The 21,581-nt window shown below is 42.2% G+C and overlaps 1 protein-coding gene across 1 annotated transcript in view; it reads right to left on the reverse strand.

The window, feature by feature from the left end:
- Nucleotides 1–21,581, reverse strand: part of TAF1C (TATA-box binding protein associated factor, RNA polymerase I subunit C) — a 385,888-nt gene that overhangs the window by 79,920 nt on the left and 284,387 nt on the right. The window contains exon 17 of the mRNA XM_053699633.1: nucleotides 11,830–11,958. Coding sequence (XP_053555608.1) covers nucleotides 11,830–11,958 — 129 coding nt within the window. The remainder of the gene's footprint in view (nucleotides 1–11,829; nucleotides 11,959–21,581) is intronic.

Genomic DNA, 21,581 nt, shown 5'->3' on the forward strand with positions numbered 1-21,581 from the left:
TAGTAGTACGTTTAGCGAGAGTAGAGATAGCCCCATCAATTTTAGGGATTTTGTCCCAAAACTCTAATCTGTCAGATGGCACAGGATACAATTTCTTAAACCTTTTAGAAGGAGTAAATGAATTACCCAGATTATTCCATTCCCTAGAAATTACTTCAGAAATAGCATCAGGGACAGGAAAAACTTCCGGAATAACTGTAGGAGGTTTAAAAACCGAATTTAAACGCTTAGTGGATTTAGTATCAAGAGGACTAGATTCCTCCATCTCTAATGCGATTAAAACTTCTTTAAGTAAAGAACGAATAAATTCCATTTTAAATAAATATGAAGATTTATCAGTGTCAATATCTGAGACAGAATCCTCTGAACCAGAAAAATCATCATCAGAAACAGACAAATCAGAATGATGATGTTCATTTAAAAATTCATCTGAAAAATGTGAAGTTTTAAAAGATCTTTTACGTTTACTGGAAGGAGGAATAACAGACATAGCCTTCCTAATAGATTTAGAAACAAAATCTCTTATATTAACAGGAACATCCTGAGTATTAGATGTTGATGGAACAGCAACAGGTAATGGAATATTACTAATGGAAATACTATCTGCATTAGCAAGCTTATCATGACATTCATCACAAACTACAGCCGGAGGGACAGTTACCACAAGTTAACAGCAGATACACTTAACTTTGGTAGAGCCAGCATCAGGCAGTGTTTTTCCAGAAGTAGCTTCTGATCCAGGGTCAATCTGAGACATCTTGCAATATGTAAGAGAAAAAACAACATATAAAGCAAAATCTATCAAATTCCTTAAAAGGCAGTTTCAGGAATGGGAAAAAATGCAAATGAACAAGCCTCTAGTAACCAGAAGCAAATGAAAAATGAGACTTAAATAATGTGAGAAAAGGTGGAGACAATAATGATGCCCACATTTTTTAGCGCCAAAAAAGCCGCCCACATTATTGGCGCCAAAATGCTTTTGGCGCCAAAAATGACGCCACATCCGGTGACGCCGACACTTTTGGCGCAAAACGTCAAAAAAATGACGCAAACACGAACAACTTCCGGCGACAAGTATGACGCCGGAAATGACAAAGAAATTTTTTGCGCCAAAAAAGTCCGCGCCAAGAATGACGCAATAAAATGAAGCATTTTCAGCTCCCGCGAGCCTAACAGCCCACAGGGAAAAAAGTCAATTTTAAGGTAAGAAAAAATAATTAATTCATATGCATTATCCCAAATAATGAAACTGACTGTCTGAAATAAGGAATATTGATCATCCTGAATCAAGGCAAATAAATGTTTAAAAACATATATTTAGAACTTTATATAAAAGTGCCCAACCATAGCTTAGAGTGTCACAAAAAATAAGACTTACTTACCCCAGGACACTCATCTACATGTAGTAGAAAGCCAAACCAGTACTGAAACGAGAATCAGTAGAGGTAATGGTATATAAGAGTATATCGTCGATCTGAAAAGGGAGGTAAGAGATGAATCTCTACGACCGATAACAGAGAACCTATGAAATAGATCCCGTAGAAGGAGACCAATGAATTCAAATAGGCAATACTCTCTTCACATCCCTCTGACATTCACTGCACACTGAGAGGAAAACCGGGCTCCAGCCTGCTGCGAAGCGCATATCAACGTAGAATCTAGCACAAACTTACTTCACCACCTCCACGGGAGGCAAAGTTTGTAAAACTGATTTGTGGGTGTGGTGAGGGGTGTATTTATAGGCATTTTGAGGTTTGGGAAACTTTGCCCCTCCTGGTAGGAATGTATATCCCATACGTCACTAGCTCATGGACTCTTGCTAATTACATGAAAGAAATAAAACCATCTCCTGGATGGGACGAATTCACGTCATCAAAATGAATGTCCTGCCCAGAGTTTTATATATAATGCAGGCAGTCCCTTTGGCCTCCGCTAGCCATTTAATCCATCAAATACAGTCAGCTATGGAGACATACATCTGGAGGGGGCAGAGGCTGAGGATACAAAAAAAAACAATGTATCTTCCCAGGAGTAGAGGAGGGGCGGGTGTCCCTCGACTTAGTGACTATTTTAAGGCAATTTCTCTCCAATGCGTCGTGGAGTGGTGTCGTGGATCACAGGACAAGGCATGGATATCCTTGGACAGGGAGATCCTCCGGAGGGAAAATGTTGGTGCACTCGCATGGATTAGCCCTAGCCTCCGCCCAAGCTGGATTGCCCATTATCCCCTGATTGGAGACGTCCTGCAGATCTGGGACAGATTACTCAGGGCGGGGAATCATATTTCCACGATGGTTTCCCCGCTGATACCAGTCCGGGAAAACCCAGACATTGGCATTGCCAACAAAACACACTCCACGGGCTCGTCTTATCCATTATCGGAAGTCACCATTTCCAACGCGCTAATACGCGGGAAAATTAAAACACAAAGGGAACTCGCTGAATGGGATCGTGAACTTTTTTCTTCATGGTTCAGAGTGGCTCAACTGAACCACTATATTGGCACCCTTGGGAACAGAGATTCCTTAAACAGAGTACGCACTTTGAGACGCTGTGCACTTCGGAGACCCCACCGCGCCACTTGATTTCAATCTTATATAAACTACTCATGGAGGGGAATGGAGAGGTGTTGCCTTCTTATGCTATTGCCTGGCAAAGAGATCTAGGCGTTGAGATTGGGGCCAAGACTTGGCAGTCGATTTTCAGCAAAGCCCAACGAGCATCCGTGTCAGCTAGGCTCCAGGAAATGCATTTCAAGTTTTTGAGCAGGTGGTATCTTAGTCCTCAGAGACTGAGAAAAATTTACCCTCGGGCTGGTGGGGAGTGCTGGAGAGGCTGCGGGGAGGAGGGATCGATGCTGCACATATGGTGGCAATGCCCACTTATACAGCCCTTTTGGGAGAGTGTATTTCACGAAAGTGGCAGGCTTCTACAGATTATTCTCCCACCGAACCCTAAGTATCTGATCTATCATGAGCTCCCAAAGATGGCTATGGAAGCTAAACGTCATCTGTTTCTCTTAATGTTGAACGGGGCCAAGGGTCTCATACCGAGACACTGGAAATCACTTCAGACACCAAACCTAGAGGAGTGGAGGGCAGAGGTGAGGGACTTACTAAATCTAGAGAGGTTCCACTATCTTAGAATCGGGAAGCTAGAAACACACGAGTATATGACACTAATCTGGGAGGGCAGGGATCTGTAGATCGTTGTAGCTCCCGTGAGATGACCGTTGTTTGCTTTATACGAGGTGTTCTTGGTGGTTCGTGGTACACAGTCAGGTTTTTTTTTTTTTTATCTTGCTCCTCTTACTCTCCCTTCCCTAACCTCTAACCTTTTCTCTGTCTCTTTCCTTCCTACCTTGGCTTTTCCCTTGATTCCCCCATTCAATGTCCCCCAACTTCTTCAAAGGACAGAACACGCCGACTGAGTCAAGTACATTGTGGGCCGCATAGTGACTTATTCTCCTATGCACCTAAACACTGCATAGTCTTAATATATGTAAAGGCCCTGCCTCGACGCACTCGGCTATAATAGTTGTTAATTGATACCCTTTTGAAGCACTTATGTGATTGATAAAAATGACCAGATGTTTTGTTGTTAAGTTATATATGTATAGCACTTGAGAAAATCAATCCGTGTTATCAATGTATCGTATATTATGTGTCACTTGCAGTGACACATGACAATTTGAATGCAGTTGTAACATTATGGCTGTTCATTCAATAAAGCTTTTGAAAAAAAAAAAAAAAAAATCATTTTGCTCTCAGCAGAAATCTTCATCACTTTTCTGCTAGAGAGTAAATAGTACAAACCGGTACCATTTAAAATAACAAACTTTTGATTGAAGATAATAAAAACTACAATTCTAACACCACATTCACTTTACCCTCCCGAGAGAGACCCTAGTGCTTAGAGCCGGCAAAGAGAATGACTGGGGGGTGGAGCTAGAGGGGGAGCTATATGGACAGCTCTGCTGTGTGCTCTCTTTGCCACTTCCTGTAGGGAAGGAGACTATCCCACAAGTAAAGGATGAATCCGTGGACTGGATACACCTTGAAAGAGAAATACAACCTCTGAATCAGTTAAAGGTAATCAACTTTCAGAGCCTGAAATTTCGCCTTCTGATAGAACCTCAATACCCTCTATCTCAGTTCCCTGGGAGGGTACATCCGAGATTGCCACCATTGCATCAGAAACCTCACTGAGAATATGGTGGTCTTTCCTCTTACGCTTGCCTTGAAGCATAGGAAAAGCAGACAACGCACCAGAAATTGTAGAAGACATAAGAGCAGCTATGTCTTTTAAGGTAACTCCAGCAGGCACTAGAGCAGAAGTACAGGGCACTGCTTGTGCGGGCGTTAAAGATTGGGACTCTTGGGGAGAAAGCTGCGGCATACTCTGACTCTCATCATTAGACTCCTGAGAAGCATCCGCCTTAGAGAAATTTTGCTCATGAAAAATCTTATCCCTATAACTTAAAGCCCTCTCAATACATGAGGGACAGAAAGGGATTGGTGGTTCCACATTTGCATCCAAACATATGGAGCATGTAACATTTTCTACAGCTCCTAAGTCCATACTGAACACAATAAAAAAAAACAGTATAATAAAATGTATTATTATTTTAAATTAAGACGTTACTGTCTCTTTAAATTTAGCTAGAATTTTTTTATCTACTATTTAGGAATTATGTGTTCAATAAAACAAGACAAATTAATCAAATTATTCAATATTCAAAAAATTTGACAACAGAACAAAAACCGTTACTGTGACTTTAAATTTTAAAAGTTAACTTTTTTACTGTCATAGCTAAAAACGTATCCCAGTAGCTAAACAGAAAAAAATTCAAACACCCCTACACCTCAGCAACTCTGCTAAAATGGACACACTCCCTCAATCTCTGAAGCAGGAACGATCCGGATGTGTAATAAAGCAATAACGCTATAACCGCATGCTTTTGTTAGGAAACCATGCGGTTGTAGAGCCACAAAGAGCCGACGCCTTCCTTGCAGGCTATGGCAGCTACAGCTGAGAGTTGCGCAGTTAATACCCTGAAAACACGCAAACCGCTAGCCCTGCCCATCGTGGACGTCACAGTAAAAAAAACACCACCAACAATAAAAATGAGCTCCCCAGCCCCAGTGCCTGTACTCATATCTGTCCTCCATTACCCTCTATTAACAAGAGAGATAGATGTCCCTACATAAGGATCTCTGCCTTATGTAACATGAAAACAGTTAAAGTGCCCACTTGCCTCTGACATATTATTGTTTCCCAGAATAAAAACAAAGTCAGCACTTACCTTTATATTCTGCCCGACAGCAGGGCATCTCAGCAGGTTTAGGAGGTCCTCTCCCTCCCATAACGCTGTGGAAATCAAAAAGCCTGAGTTAACTTTGCTTAGGCTGTCAGGAGAAGGGCAGCATCAATGTATAGGAGGCGCAGTGAGAATTATGTCCCACCAGTTCCTATTGCTCTAAAGCCACCAAAAGCTTGACTGTAGAGACTGATATGGATTACGGCTACACCCCAGAACAAAGCAGCACTCTCTTGCACTACTTTAAAAATAATAAACTCTTGATTGAAGAATCTTTTCTAACACCTCAATTTACCTCTTCCTATCACTAACGTAGGCAAAGAGAATGACTGGAGTGGGGGGGGGGGGAAGGAGGAGTTATTTAACAGCTCTGCTGTGGTGCTCTTTGCCTCCTCCTGCTGACCAGGAGGTGAATATACCACAAGTAAGGATGATGATCCGTGGACTCATCGTGTCTTTAAAAAGAAACATACTTACCGAAAGACACCCATCCACATATAGCAGATAGCCAAACCAGTACTGAAACGGTTATCAGTAGAGGTAATGGTATATATAAGAGTATATCGTCGATTTGAAAAGGGAGGTAGGAGATGAATCTCTACGACCGATAACAGAGAACCTATAAAATAGACCCCCGTTAGGATGACCATTGCATTCAATAGGTGATACTCCCTTCACATCCCTCTGACATTCACTGTACTCTGAGAGGAACCGGGCTTCAAAATGCTGAGAAGCGCATATCACAGAAGAAAATCAAGCACAAACTTACTTCACCACATCCATAGGGTGGTAAAGTTTGTAAAACTGATTTGTGGGTGTGGTGAGGGGTGTATTTATAGGCATTTTGAGGTTTGGGAAACTTTGCCCCTCCTGGTAGGATTGTATATCCCATACGTCACTAGCTCATGGACTCTTGCCAATTACATGAAAGAAACTAAAGTTTGTGAAAAAACTCCATAAATGCATACAATACAAACAAAATACAGTCCTAGTTCAGCAGAAAAGTGAAATTTCCCAAATGGTAAATAGTCAACCAACTTGTGATTTGCTAGAACTGTTTCTCAAGTGAATCCTGGTGATCCCGTCGAGTGTCTTCCTGGATGTACCTGTAAATTGTAAACAATAGTGTAGAATGTACAGACACCAAAAGAGGGTAGTGAAATTGTGCTTACCAGCTTTGGTCAACACGTTTCGGCTACGTTAAGGCCTTTATCTATAGGCCCTGTGCCTTCCTGGCACCCCAAACAACTCCCCATCCTGACAGACTCGCAACCGTAGTCATAAACACCCAGGAAGGTCTTGAGACGGATGTCCCTTGGGACAAGTGATCCGGACAAAAACACCAAGAGAGCGAGTTCATCAGTTGTCCAGAGAAATCTGTTGAGACAGATCCGAATGATCGCCGTTCCACTGCTTCAGCATGTGCAGTTGCAATAGTCTGAGGTGAAACCTGGCAAAGGAAATGATGTCCATGCTGGACACCATGAGACCAATCAGCTCCATACACCGAGCAACAGATGGCCCTAAGGAGGTCTGGAGGGCAAGACATGTTGAAGCTAGCTTGCAACGTCTCTGGTCTATTAGAAATATTACAACAGAGGAGGGATTTGGTTAAGCACACCACCTGATAGAAAAAAAGGCCTTTTAATATATTAGCACACATATTGTGGGAGTGCTGGCAAAGTGGCCAAAGTGACCAAAATAACAAAACACAAAAACAGGTTTTGGCGCACATCCAAGCACTTAAAGGGACAGTCTACACCAGAATTTTTATTGTTTAAAAAGATAGACAATCCCTTTATTACCCATTCCCTAGTTTTGCACAACCAACACAGTTATATTAATATACTTTTTACCTCTGTGATTACCTTGTATCTAAGCCTCTGCAAACTGCCCCCTTAGTTCAGTTCTTTTGACTGACATCCATTTTAGCCAATCAGAGCTGGCTCACTGGAACTCAACGTGCATGAGCACAGTGTTATCTATATGAAACACGTGAACTAACACCCTCTATTGGTGAAAACTGTCAAAATGCCCTGAGAGAAGAGGCGGCCTTCAAGGGCTTAGAAATTAGCATATGAACCTCCTAGGTTTAGCTTTCAACTAAGATTATCAAGAGAACAAAGCAAAATTGGTGATAAAAGTAAATTGGAAAATTGTTTAAAATTACATGCCCTATCTGAATCATGAAAGTTTATTTTGGACTAGACTGTCCCTTTAAGTCCACATTATAACATTTATATATACTACAAACAATATATTTGACTGCTAAATATTCTTTAAATTGTTAAAATAAAATTGGGATCATTGTCTCACAATATTATTAACATATATTTATGCTGCAAAAAGTTTTGCCTTTTAAATAAAAATGGGATCTTAGTCACACAATATGGCCATATTCTGCTAAGCCAGTCCCCAGTTACAAGGTGTCCCAAAATAGACTGGTCCTAACACTAATCAGTTTAGTTTTGCTGGGCTGAGTCATTCGATTCTAATATCCATATACAGAATTCCAACATTGCAGTACTATGTCTCAAACCATGTCTGCTCAGAATGAAAGTCCCTAGCATTATATATATATATATATATATATATATATATATATATACACACATATATACACCACAATTACATTATCTGGAACACACCTGGGCTGGGTGGTGTGCTTTAACCAAAGGGAAGGGATTTGGTCAGCTCCCTATTTAATACAACAACAGAGGAGGGGTTTGGTTAAGCACACCACCCGATAGAAAAAAAAGCCTTTTATATATTAGCACACATATTGTGGGAGTGCTGCCAAAGTGACCAAAATAACAAAACACAAAAACAGGTTTTGGCGCACATCCAAGCACTTTAGTCCACATTATAACATATTTATATATACTTCAAACAATATATATATATATACAAAAACACCAAGAGAGCGAGTTCATCAGTTGTCCAGAGAAATCTGTTGAGACAGATCCAAATGATCGCCGTTCCACTGCTTCAGCATGTGCAGTTGCAATAGTCTGAGGTGAAACCTGGCAAAGGAAATGATGTCCATGCTGGACACCATGAGACCAATCAGCTCCATACACCGAGCCACAGATGGCCCTAAGGAGGTCTGGAGGGCAAGACATGTTGAAGCTAGCTTGCAACGTCTCTGGTCTATTAGAAATATTCTCATGTCTATGCAGTCTATTATAGTACCCGAGAATTCTACCCTGGTACTATATACAAGAGAACTCTCTCTAGATTTATCTTCCATCCATGGGATTGAAGAAGACAGAGGAGAGATTCCGAATGATCCATTCTTCAAAAAATGTATTGGAGCTGTAGCCAGACCAAACGGAAGATCAATAAACTGGAAGTGCTGGTCCAGGAACACAAACCTTAGGAACTGGAAGTGGTCTTTGAGGATTGGTACGTGAAGGGAGCATCCTTGAGATCTATCGTGGTCATGAACTGCCCTTCTCGAACGAGGGGAAGAATGGACCTATTGTCTCCCTCTTGAACAAGGGGACATTTAAAAACCTGTTTAAGCACTTTAGGTCCAAATCAGACAGAAAGTTCCCTCCTTCTTTGGGACCACGAAAAGGTTTGAATAGTATCCCAAACCTCTCACTGCGATAGGCACCGGGACAAAAACTCCTAAGAGGACAGATCCCGTACGCACCCCAGAAAGGCTTCCCTCCTTTCTGGTCAGGAAGACAGGAGAGAGAGGAGGAAACTGCCCTTGGGTGGCTGAGACTTGAAACCTATCTAGTAACCATGAGCTATGACTTCCAGGACCCATGGATCCTGCACGCCCCTGAACCAAGCAACTAAAAAAAAGAGCGACAGTCTGCCCCCTACATGATCCAGAAGAGGACCGGGGACCGCCCATTTATGCCTACTTAGACTCGGCGGGCTTCTTGCTCTGCTTGGATTTATTCCGGCTTCCAAGAGCTCTTGGTTTGCTCTGGCTTAGCGGAGGACTGCTGACATGGACTTTATCAGAACGAAAGAACGAAAATGGTCCCTTAGACTAGTTCATATTGTCTTGCGGTAGGAGTTCACCCTTGCCCCCTGAGACAATGGAGATATTTGAGTCCAGGCCCCGGCTCAGTGGTATCAAACATGTTTGATATTATCACATCAAGGCATATGGAACATAATTGAGGGGGCGGAACTAAGGCCTCACAATATAAAACAGGAATTACTCTTTAGGAATAGAGGGAATGCCCTCTAAGTAACAGAATCCTCCATTGCTAGTGCAATAACCGGAGAACTATAGAAATAAAAAATCTTATTTTATTAAAAAAACTGCACCTTTATATCCCAATGGCTGGGGCACTCACCACCTCCCATGACCCAGACAGTAGAGAGAGTTAGGACTCCTCTCAGATAGACACCCGGTCAGGAAAGAGGGGGGAAAAAAAAAAATCACAAGCACAATGCAGGACCTTCCATGCTATGAGAAAGCTTATAAGCTGCATGGCTCTCAAAGTGAAACCTGTATATTCCATAACGGCCTATGAGCCCATAACATCTCACACATAAAAGCAGCATAAAATCAAATAAACATATTATTCCCCACTGTTCAATAATCCCACTCAGGAGATATTAATTTTGATTCTATACAGATAAAAGGAGTCGCACTGTGACCCTGTCTTCTTGCGTTATCATACATGTATAAAAAATTAAACTATCTTTCCAGAATCTAAGCAGTGGAACAGTAACACAGCCCTTCAAATGTGACATATAGTAGCATTGCTTCTGTCATGGACTTGAGTGAAGAAAGCAGGCAGCGAAACTCGTCAACTCTGATTGCTTATGGAGCTGTTAATATGAGTCTGAATGGTTTCGCAGAAAGACTCTCCCTGCATCTCCGGACTCTAACTTTCATCCATGCTCTCACTGAGAGGTTGACAGGACTACTTAAAACTTCAGTCCCATCTCAAAGAGTACTACTCTCCATAAGAGACTACTCCGAAATCTTCTGACACTTCTCTGCCAATCTCCTGTGACGAAAGGCAAAGAATGACTGGGGGGTGAGGGAAGTGGGGGAGGTATTTAAGCCTTTGGCTGGGGTGTCTATGCCTCCTCCTGGTGGCCAGGTTCTGTATTTCCCAAAAGTAATGAATGCAGCTGTGGCCTCTCCCCGTTTAAGAAGAAAATATTGGCCACTACTCTATACTCATCTTACTTGACCTCTCAGCTGCCTTTGACACAGTTGACCACCCCCTCCTCCTACAGACCCTTAGCTCTTTTGGCCTCTGTGACACTGCTCTTTCCTGGATTCACTCTTATGTTTCTCACAGGTCTTTTTCTGTGTCATTTGCTGGCGACTCCTCCTCTCCAATGCCTCTGTCTGTTGGAGTACCTCAAGGATCTGTTCTGGGACCTCTACTCTTCTCCATTTATACTTCTTCGCTGGGTAAACTTATCAACAGTTATAGCTTCAAATATAACCTCTAGCTTATGACACCCAGATCTACCTCTCCACCCCTGCTCTCTCTCCCTCTGTCCTTTCTCATGTCAGCGACTGCTTATCTGGTATTTCTTCCTGGATGGCCCTCTCAACACCTAAAGATTAACATGTCCAAGACTGAGCTCCTTCTTACCCCCCCCCCCCCTCAAGCTCTACGCCGACTTCTGACTTCTCTATCCCCATTGACGGCATCACCATTTCCCCATCGCCCCAAGTCTTCTGCTTCAGAGCTACACTTGACTCAAATCTATCCTTCATCCCCCATATCCAATCACTTTCTACATCCTGCCGCAACCATCTACACAATATTTCCAAAATTCGCCCTTTTCTGAGCGCTGAAACCACAAAGCAAATAATCCACTATCTTGTTATTTCCCGACTTGACTACTGCAATAACCTACTTACTGGCCTTCCTCTTTCCCGCCTCTCCCCCTTCAATACATTCTAAATGCCTCGGCTAGGCTGATCCACATTTCCCGTCGCTCTGTATCTGCTGCACCTCTCTGCAAGTCCCTTCATTGGCTCCCCATTAACAGCAGATTTACATTCAAAATTCTCACCCTTACATACAAAGCTCTCACTAACACCGCTCCCCTCTACCTATCCTCTCTAATACACAAGTATACTCCTGCCTGCCCACTAAGATCCAACAATGACCTGCTCCTTGCATCCATGACTATCACCTCCTCTCATGCTAGACTGCAGGACTTCTGTCGTGCAGCACATACCCTCTGGAACATTCTCCCTCGTGCTGTCAGGCTTTGCCCTAATCTGTCTTCCTTTAAATGTTCCCTGAAGACTTTTCTGTTCAGAGAAGCCTACCACCCAACTCAATAATAAATTAATTTCACTTACCTAATATTTCCCTCATCTAACTCTGTATTAACATCTTTCTCAATCTTGCAGTCCTCACCTCCTGTTTCCCAACCTCCTACCCTTCTAGATTGTAAATTCACACGGGAATAGGGCCCTCAATCCCTCCTGTATGTGTTTGTAAATTTTGTTCTGTCTCTTACAAGTTTTAGATCTTTGTTTTATAAATAATAATACTTACCTGGGTTACAATCAGGTGCTGCGCATGGCCACCTTCTCTCACATAGCGCGGCAGAATAACTCGCTCTCCTGTTTGACACAACGCCTCTGCTCCAATACGGAACAAATTGAGCCCCTGACTGCCGGGAGCCTGGAATGAGGTCACAAAACAGTATATTGATATTGAGGTAGCGCAGCATTTGTAAATAGACATGGCACGGAGCAGTTATATAAAAGAAAATGTATGCTTACCTGATAAATTTATTTCTTCTTAGACACGATGAGTCCACGGATCATCTTCATTACTTATGGGATATTTACCTCCTGGTCAGCAGGAGGAGGTAAAGAGCACCACAGCAGAGCTGATAAATAGCACCTCCCTTCCCTCCCACTCCAGTCATTTGACCGAAGTTAGGAAGAGAAAGGAAAAGCCAAGGTGCAGAGGTGTCTGAAGTTTACAAAAATAACCACCTGTCTTAAAGAACAGGGGGGCCGTGGACTCATCGTGTCTAGAAAGAAATTTACCAGGTAAGCATAAATTTTCTTTTCTTCTTAAAGACACGATGAGTCCACGGATCATCTTCATTACTTATGGGATACAATACCCAAGCTAGAGGACACAGATGATACGGGAGGGACCTAAACAGAAGGCACCACTGCTTGAAGAACCTTTCTCCCAAAAGCAGCGTCAGCCGAGGCAAAAGTATAAAATTTGTAAAATTTAGAAAAAGTGTGAAGAGAGGACCAAGTTGCAGCCTTGCAAATCTGTTCTACAGAAGCTTCAATTTTGAATGCCCATGAAAAAGCAACAGCCCTAGTGGAATGAGCCATAACCCTCTCAGGAGGCTGCTGCCCAGCAGAGTCATATGCAAAGCGGATGATACTCCTCAGCCAAAAAGAAAGAGAGGTAGCCGTAGCTTTCTGACCCTTTCATTTTCCAGAGAAAATTACAAACAAAGAAGAAGACTGACGAAAGTCCTTAGTTGCTTGTAAGTAAAATTTTAAAGCACGGACCACGTCCAAATTGTGCAGAAGACGTTCTTTTCTGAGAAGAAGGATTAGGACACAAAGAAGGAACAACAATCTCCTGATTAATGTTTCTGTCTGAAACAACCTTAGGTAGAAAACCTAGTTTAGTACGTAAAACTACCTTATCCGAATGGAAAATAAAATAAGGCGAAGAGTATTGCAACGCCGAGAGTTCAGACACTCTACGAGCTGAAGAAATAGCAACAAGAACTAAAATTTTCCAAGATAACAACTTAATATCTACGGAATGCATAGGCACAAACGGAACCCCTTGAAGAACCTTAAGAACTAAATTCAGACTCCATGGAGGAGTAACTGGTCTGAACACAGACCTGATCCTGACCAAGGCCTGAAAAAAAAAATGTACATCTGGAACATCTGCCAGACGTTTGTGTAACAAAACAGACAAGGCAGAAATTTGACCCTTTAGGGAACTTGTAGACAAACCTTTCTCCAAACCCTCTTGGAGAAATGATAAAATTCTGGGAATCCTAACTCTACTCTATGAGTAGCCCTTGAATTCACACCAATAAAGATATTTACGCCATATCTTAAGGTAAGTCTCCAAGGTGGCAGGGATGACATGCCCACCAGGTCTGCATACCAAATCCTGCGAGGCCAAGCAGAAGCGATGATGATCACCGATGCCCTCTCCTGCTTGATTCGAGCAATGACCCGAGGAAGAAGCGCAAACGGAGGGAATAGGTATGCAAGATTGAAGGACCAAGGAGCCGCCAGAGCATCTATCAATGCCGCTTGGGGATCCCTGGACCTCGACCTGTATCTCGGTAGCTTGGCATTCTGGCGAGATGCCATAAGATCCAACTCCGGCCGACCCCATTTGAGGATCAGGATGGAAAACACCTCCGGATGGAGTTCCCACTCTCCCGGATGAAAAGACTACCTGCTCAGAAAATCAGCCTCCCAGTTGTCCACCCCTGGGATGTGGATCGCTGACAGATGACAAGAGTGGACCTCTGCCCACCTAATTATCTTGGCTACCTCGGTCATCGCTAAGGAACTCCTTGTTCGTCCCTGATGATTGATGTAAGCCACTGTCGTTATGTTGTCCGACTGGATTCTGATGAACTGGGCCGAAGCTAACTGAGGCCAGGCCAGAAGAGTATTGAAGATCGCTCTCAGTTCCAGAATGTTGTAGGAAGAAGAGACTCTGCTTGAGTCCACACTCCCTGAGCCTTTAGGGAACCCCAGACGGCTCCCCATCCTAGAAGACTGGCATCTGTTGTCACTATCACCCAGGACGGCCTGCGAAAGCAGGTTCCCTGGGAGAGATGATCCTGACACAACCACCATTGAAGAGAGTCCCTCACCTCCTGTTCCAGGATTATTCGAGGAGACAAGTCTGCATAATCTCCATTCCACTGCCTGAGCATGCTTAACTGCAGAGGCCGGAGGTGGAACCGAGCAAACGGAATGATGTCCATTGCCGCTACCATCAGTCCAATTACCTCCATACACTGAGCCACTGATGGCCGAGGAGTGGACTGAAGTGCTCGACAGGTATCTATAATCTTTGATTTCCTGACTTCTGTCAGAAAAATCTTCATCAATACAGAATCGATTAGAGTTCCCAAGAAGGTCACCCTTGACTTTGGGATTAAGGAACTATTTCCTAGATTTACTTTCCACCCGTGAGTTCTCAGGAAGGATAGAACAATGTCGGTATGATCCATTGCTTGTGGACAAGACGGCGCCTGGATTAGAATATCGTCCAGATAAGGCACCACCGCAATGCCCCGTGGTCTTAGAAGCGCCAGCAGAGAACCCAGAACCTTTGTGAAAACTCTGGGTGCCGTGGCCAGACCGAAAGGAAGCGCCACAAACTGAAAATGTTTGTCCAGAAACGCAAACCTCAGGAACTTGTGATGATTTCTGTGGATAGGAACATGTAGATATGCATCCTTTAAATCCACTGTCGTCATAAATTGACCCTCCTGGATCAATGGAAGAATGGTACGAATAGTTTCCATCTTGAATGATGGAACTCTGAGAAACTTGTTTAGACTCTTGAAGTCTAGAATAGGTCTGGAAGTTCCCGCCTTTTTGGGAACTATAAACAGATTGGAATAAAAACCCAGTCCGCGTTCCTGTACAGGAACTGGGACAATTACTCTACAATTACTAGGGAGGAGAGGTCTCTTACACAACGTAAGAACGCCTCTCTTTTTATCTGGTTTGCAGATAACCTTGAAAGAAGAAACCTTCCTCGGGGAGGAAAATGTTTGAACTCCAATCTGTATCCCTGGGACACTATAGCCTAGGGCAGTGATTTTCAACCTTTTTTTTGCCGTGGCACACTTTTATACATGAAAAAATCCTGCGGCACACCACCATCCCAAAATTTTACAAAATAACACATTGTAACTTAATACAGTGTATGTGTATATATATATATATATATATATATATATATATACACACACATACACACACACTGTGCTGTCATGCCATGCCTCCTACAAACTATACATGACATATTGACATTCATTCACAAACAATCATAATGATTGTCTGTGAATGAATGTCAATATGTCATGGCTGTAAATGACGCCTGATGAGCCTGTCACATACCTCCCAATATTTCAAAATTTGAAATAGGGACACCCCCGCACTAGGAAAAGTCCCCTCCCCCCATCAGTCATCATCTCACTCAAAATAAAAAACAAGCAAAATTTAAAAAATATGTCACAATGTTGTCAGTCTGCCGCGGCACACCTGAGGATCTCTCACAGCACACTGGTTGAAAAACACTGGCCTAGGGATCTTGAACGTCCCGCACCCAAGTCTGAACAAAGAATAAAAGTCTGTCCCCTACCAGATCCGGTCCTGGATTGGAGGCATGCCCTTAATGCTGTCTTGGATTCAGCAGCAGGCTTTATGGCTTGTTTACCTCTATTCGAAAGGAACGAAAATTACTTTGCCGTCCTTTCCGTTTACTTCTCTTATCTTGAGGAAGGAGATGACCCTTGCCTCCTGTGATATCGGAGATCATTTCCTTCAGACCAGGTCCAAACAAGGTCTTTCCCTTGTAAGGAATTGCCAGAAGTTTTGACTTGGACGATACGTCCGCAGACCAGGGTTTTAACCATAAGGCTCTGCGGGCAAGGATAGAAAACCCCGAACTTTTAGCTGCCAATTTAGTAATTTGAAGGGAAGCATCTGTAATAAAGGCATTAGCTAACTTTAGAGCTTTAATCCCATCTTGGATTTCCTCTAAAGTGGTCTCAGTTCTGAGAGACTCAGACAGAGCATCGAACCAGTAAGCTGCTGCACTAGTGACCGTAGAAATGCATGCCGCCGGCTGCAACAGCAGACCCTGGTGAACATAAATCCTTTTCAGTAGACCCTCCAACTTCTTATTCATGGGATCATTGAAGGCACAACTATCCTCAATGGGAATAGTGGTTCGCTTGGCTAGAGTGGAAATAGCTCCTTCTACCTTAGGCACCGTCTGCCAAGTGTCCCTGATAGCGTCCGCTACAGGAAACATCTTCTTGAAAAGGAGATGGAGAGAAGGGAATACCTGGTCTCTCCCATTCCTTGGAGATAATCTCCGAAGTCCGTTTCGGTACTGGAAAACCGTCTCTGAGTAAGAGGGAACTTCAAAATATCTGTCCAATTTACTCGACTTCGCCGGCGTGACCACTACTGTAGAATCACAGTTGTCTAAAGTAACTAAAACCTCCCTGAGCAACAGGCGGAGGTGTTCTAGTTTGAACCTGAAATATACAACCTCTGAATCAGTCAAAGGTACTGAACCTTCTGAGTCTGAAATTTCGCCTTCTGATAGAATCTCCATAACCTCCAACTTCATTCCCTGGGAGGGTACCTCCGAGATTGCCACCATTGAATCAGAAACCTCAGTTACTACTTGGTTGTCCTTCCTCTTGCGCTTGCCTTGTAGCATAGGAAAAGCAGACAACGCATCAGAAATTGTGGAAGACATAAGAGCAGCTATGTCTTTTAAGGTAACTCCAGCAGGTGCTAGAACAGAAGTACAGGGCACTGCTTGTGCGGGCGTTAAATCTTGGGACGCTTGGGGAGAAAGCTGCGGCAAACTCTGAATCTCATCATTAGACTCCTGAGAAGCATCCGCCCTTGAAAAATTTTGCTCATGAAAAATCTTTTCCTTATAACTCAAGGCTCTTTCAATACATGATGGGCAGAAAGGGATTGGTGGTTCCACATTAGCATCCAAACACATGGAGCAAGTAACATTTTGTACAGCTCCTAGGTCCATACTAAGATAAAGAATATTTTTTTTTTTAACAAAAAAATGAAAAAACAAACGTTACTGTCTCTTTAAGAGCTTGTAACAACATCCATAATACTATGGCAGCAAAGTATATGCTCAAACACAGTCAAATTTTTAACAACATTTTTTGGGACAAAAAAAACGATACTGTAACTTTAAATTTTAAACAGTCATCTTTTTACTGTTCATAAAAAATGTACCCCAGCAGTTGTACAAATACAAAAAACATAATTTATGTAAGAACTTACCTGATAAATTCATTTCTTTCATATTGGCAAGAGTCCATGAGCTAGTGACGTATGGGATATACAATCCTACCAGGAGGGGGCAAAGTTTCCCAAACCTCAAAATGCCTATAAATACAGCCCTCACCACACCCACAATTCAGTTTAACGAATAGCCAAGAAGTGGGGTGATAAAGAAAGGAGTAAAAAGCATCAACAAAAGAATCTGGAAATAATTGTGTTTAATACAAAAAATCATAACCACCATAAAAAGGGTGGGCCTCATGGACTCTTGACAATATGAAAGAAATTAATTTATCAGGTAAGTTCTTACATAAATTATGTTTTCTTTCATGTAATTGGCAAGAGTCCATGAGCTAGTGACGTATGGGATATCAAATACCCAAGATGTGGAACTCCACGCAAGAGTCACTAGAGAGGGAGGGATAAAAATCAACAACAGCCATATGCTGAAAAATGAATCCACAACCCAAAATATAAGTTATTCTCATGAAGAAAAGAAAAACTTAAAACATCAGCAGAAGAATCAAACTGAAACAGCTGCCTGAAGAACTTTTCTACCAAAAACTGCTTCTGAAGAAGCAAATACATCAAAACGGTAGAATTTAGTAAATGTACGCAAAGAGGACCAAGTTGCCGCTTTGCAAATCTGATCAACTGAAGCTTCATTCGTAAAAGCCCACGAAGTGGAGACTGATCTAGTAGAATGAGCTGTAATTCTCTGAGGTGGGGCCTGACCCGACTCTAAATAAGCTTGATGAATCAAAAGCTTTAACCAAGAAGCCAAGGAAATAGCAGAAGCCTACTGACCTTTCCTAGAACCAGAGAATATAACAAATAGACTAGAAGTCTTTCTGAAATCTTTAGTAGCTTCAATATAATATTTCAAAGCTCTCACCACATCCAAAGAATGTAAGGATCTCTCCAAAGAATTCCTAGGATTAGGACACAAGGAAGGGACAACAATTTCTCTACTAATGTTGTTAGAATTCACAACCTTAGGTAAGAACTTAAATAAAGTCCGCAAAACTGCCTTATCCTGATGAAAAATCCGAAAAGGAGATTCACAAGAAAGAGCAGAAAGCTCAGAAACTCTTCTAGCAGAAGAGATGGCCAAAAGGAACAACACTTTCCAACAAAGTAATGTCCAAAGAGTGCATAGGCTCAAATGGAGGAGCCTGTAACACCCTCAAAACCAAATTAAGACTCCAAGGAGGAGAAATTGATTTAATGACAGGCTTGATACGGACCAAAGCCTGCACAAAACAGTGAATATCAGGAAGAGTAGCAATCTTTCTGTGAAATAAAACAGAAAGAGCAGAGATTTGTCCCTTCAAGGAACTTGCAGACAAACCCTTATCCAAACCATCCTGAAGAAACTGTAAAATTCTATGAATTCTAAAAGAATGCCAAGAGAATTTATGAGAAGAACACCATGAAATGTAAGTCTTCCAAACTCGATAATAAATCTTCCTAGAGACAGATTTACGAGCTTGTAACATAGTATTAATCACTGAGTCAGAGAAACCTCTATGACTTAGCACTAAGCGTTCAATTTCCATACCTTTAAATTTAATGATTTGAGAGCCTGATGGAAAAACGAACCTTGAGACAGTAGGTCCGGCCTTAACGGAAGTGGTCAAGGTTGGCAACTAGACATCCGAACAAGATCCGCATACCAAAACCTGGGGCCATGCTGGAGCCACCAGCAACACAAATGATTGTTCCATGATGATTTTGGAGATCACTCTTGGAAGAAGAACTAGAGGCGGGAAGATATAAGCAGGTTGATAACACCAAGGAAGTGTCAGCGCATCCACTGCTTCCGCCTGAGAATCCCTGGACCTGGACAGGTATCTGGGAAGTTTCTTGTTTAGATGAGAAGCCATCAGATCTATTTCTGGAAGACCCCACATCTGAACAGTCTGAGAAAACACATCCGGATGGAGAAACCACTCCCCTGGATGTAAAGTCTGACGGCTGAGATAATCCGCATCCCAAATTTTTTACACCTGGGATATGAACCAAATAAATTAGACAGGAGCTGGATTCCGCCCAAACAAGTATCCGAGATACTTCTTTCATAGCTTGGGGACTGTGAGTACCACCCTGATGAATGACATATGCCACCGTTGTAATATTGTCTGTCTGAAAACAAATGAACGGTTCTCTCTTCAACAGAGGCCAAAACTGAAGAGCTCTGAGAATTGCACGGAGTTCTAAAATATTTATTGGTAATCTCGCCTCTTGAGATTTCCAAACCCCTTGTGCTGTCAGAGATCCCCAGACAGCTCCCCAACCTGAAAGACTCGCATCTGTTGTGATCACAGTCCAGGTTGGCCGAACAAAAGAGGCCCCTTGAACTAAACACTGGTGATTTAACCACCACGTCAGAGTGTGTTGAACATTGGGATTTAAGGATATGAATTGTGATATATTTGTATAATCCCGGCACCATTGATTCAGCATACAAAGCTGGAGAGGTCTCATGTGAGAACAAGCAAAAGGAATCACGTCCATGCACATAGCCACTGAAGGGAATGACTGAGACTGAAGGTGCCGACATGCTGAAACCAATTTCAAACATCTCTTGTCTGTTAGAGACAGAGTCATGGACACTGAATCTATCTGGAAACCTAAAAAGGTGACCCTTGTCTGAGGAATCAAGAAACTTTTTTGTAAACTGATCCTCCAACGATGTTTTAGAAGAAACAACACTAGTTGATTTGTGTGAGATTCTGCAGAACGTAAAGACTGAACTAGTACCAAGATATCGTCCAAATAAGGAAACACCGCAATACCCTGTTCTGATTACAGAGAGTAGGGCACCCAGAACCTTTGAAAAGATTATTGGAGCTGTTGCTAGGCCAAATGGAAGAGCAACAAATTGGTAATGTTTGTTTAGAAAAGAGAATCTCAGGAACTGATAATGTTCTGGATGAATCGGAATATGAAGGTAAGCATCCTGCAAGTCTATTGTAGACATATAATGTCCTTGCTGAACAAAAGGCAGAATAGTCCTTATAGTCACCATCAGTCATACATAACGATTCAAAATTTTCAGATCCAGAACTGGTCTGAATGCATTTTCTTTCATTGGGACAATGAATAGATTTGAATAAAACCCCAGACCTTGTTCCTGAAAAGGAACCGGCATGATTACCCCTGAAAACTCCAGGTCTGAAACACACTTCAGGAAAGCCTGAGCTTTTACTTGATTTACTGGGATGCGTGAGAGAAAAAATCTTCTCACAGGAGGTCTTACACTGAATCCTATTCGGTACCCCTGAGAGACAATGCTCTGAATTCATTGATTTTGGACAGAATCTGCCCAAACATCCTTGAAAAACCTTAATCTGCCCCCTAACAGCTGAGCTGGAATGAGGGCTGCACCTTCATGTGGACTTAGGGGCTGACTTTGGTTTCTTAAAAGGCTTGGATTTATTCCAATTTGAGGAAGGCTTCCAATTGGAAACAGTTTCCTTGGGGAAAGGATGAGGTTTTTGTTCCTTATTTTGACGAAAGGAACGAAAACGATTAGAAGCCTTAGATTTACCCTTAAGGTTTTTTATCCTGAGGCAAAAAAACTCCCTTTCCCTCAGTAACAGTTGAAATAATAGAATCCAACTGAGAACCAAATAAATTATTACCTTGGAAAGAAAGAGATAGTAATCTAGACTTAGATGTCATATCAGCATTCCAATATTTAAGCCACAAAGCTCTTCTAGTAAAAATAGCTAAAGACATGGATCTAACATCAATTTTTATAATATCGAAAATTGCATCACAAATAAAATGATTAGCATGTTGAAGTAAACGAACAATGCTATATAAGTCAGAATCCAATTCTTGTTGCGCTAAATTCTCCAACCAAAAAGTTTAAGCAGCTGCAACATCAGCCAAAGAAATTGCAGGCCTAAGAAGATGACCTGAATATAAATAGGCTTTCCTTAGATAAGATTCAAGCTTCCTATCTAAAGGATCTTTAAAGGAAGTATTATCTTCCATAGGAATAGTGGTTCGTTTAGCAAGAGTAGAAATAGCCCCATCAACTTTGGGGATCTTTTCCCAAAACTCTATTGAAATTGCTGGTAAAGGATACAATTTTTTAAACCTTGCAGAAGGATTAAAAGGAGTACCCGGCTTATTCCATTCCTTAGAAATCATATCAGAAATAGCATCAGGAATAGGAAAAACCTCTGGAGTAACCACAGGAGGTTTAAA

Source organism: Bombina bombina, chromosome 2, assembly GCF_027579735.1.
Source record: "Bombina bombina isolate aBomBom1 chromosome 2, aBomBom1.pri, whole genome shotgun sequence".
Taxonomy (NCBI): domain Eukaryota; kingdom Metazoa; phylum Chordata; class Amphibia; order Anura; family Bombinatoridae; genus Bombina; species Bombina bombina.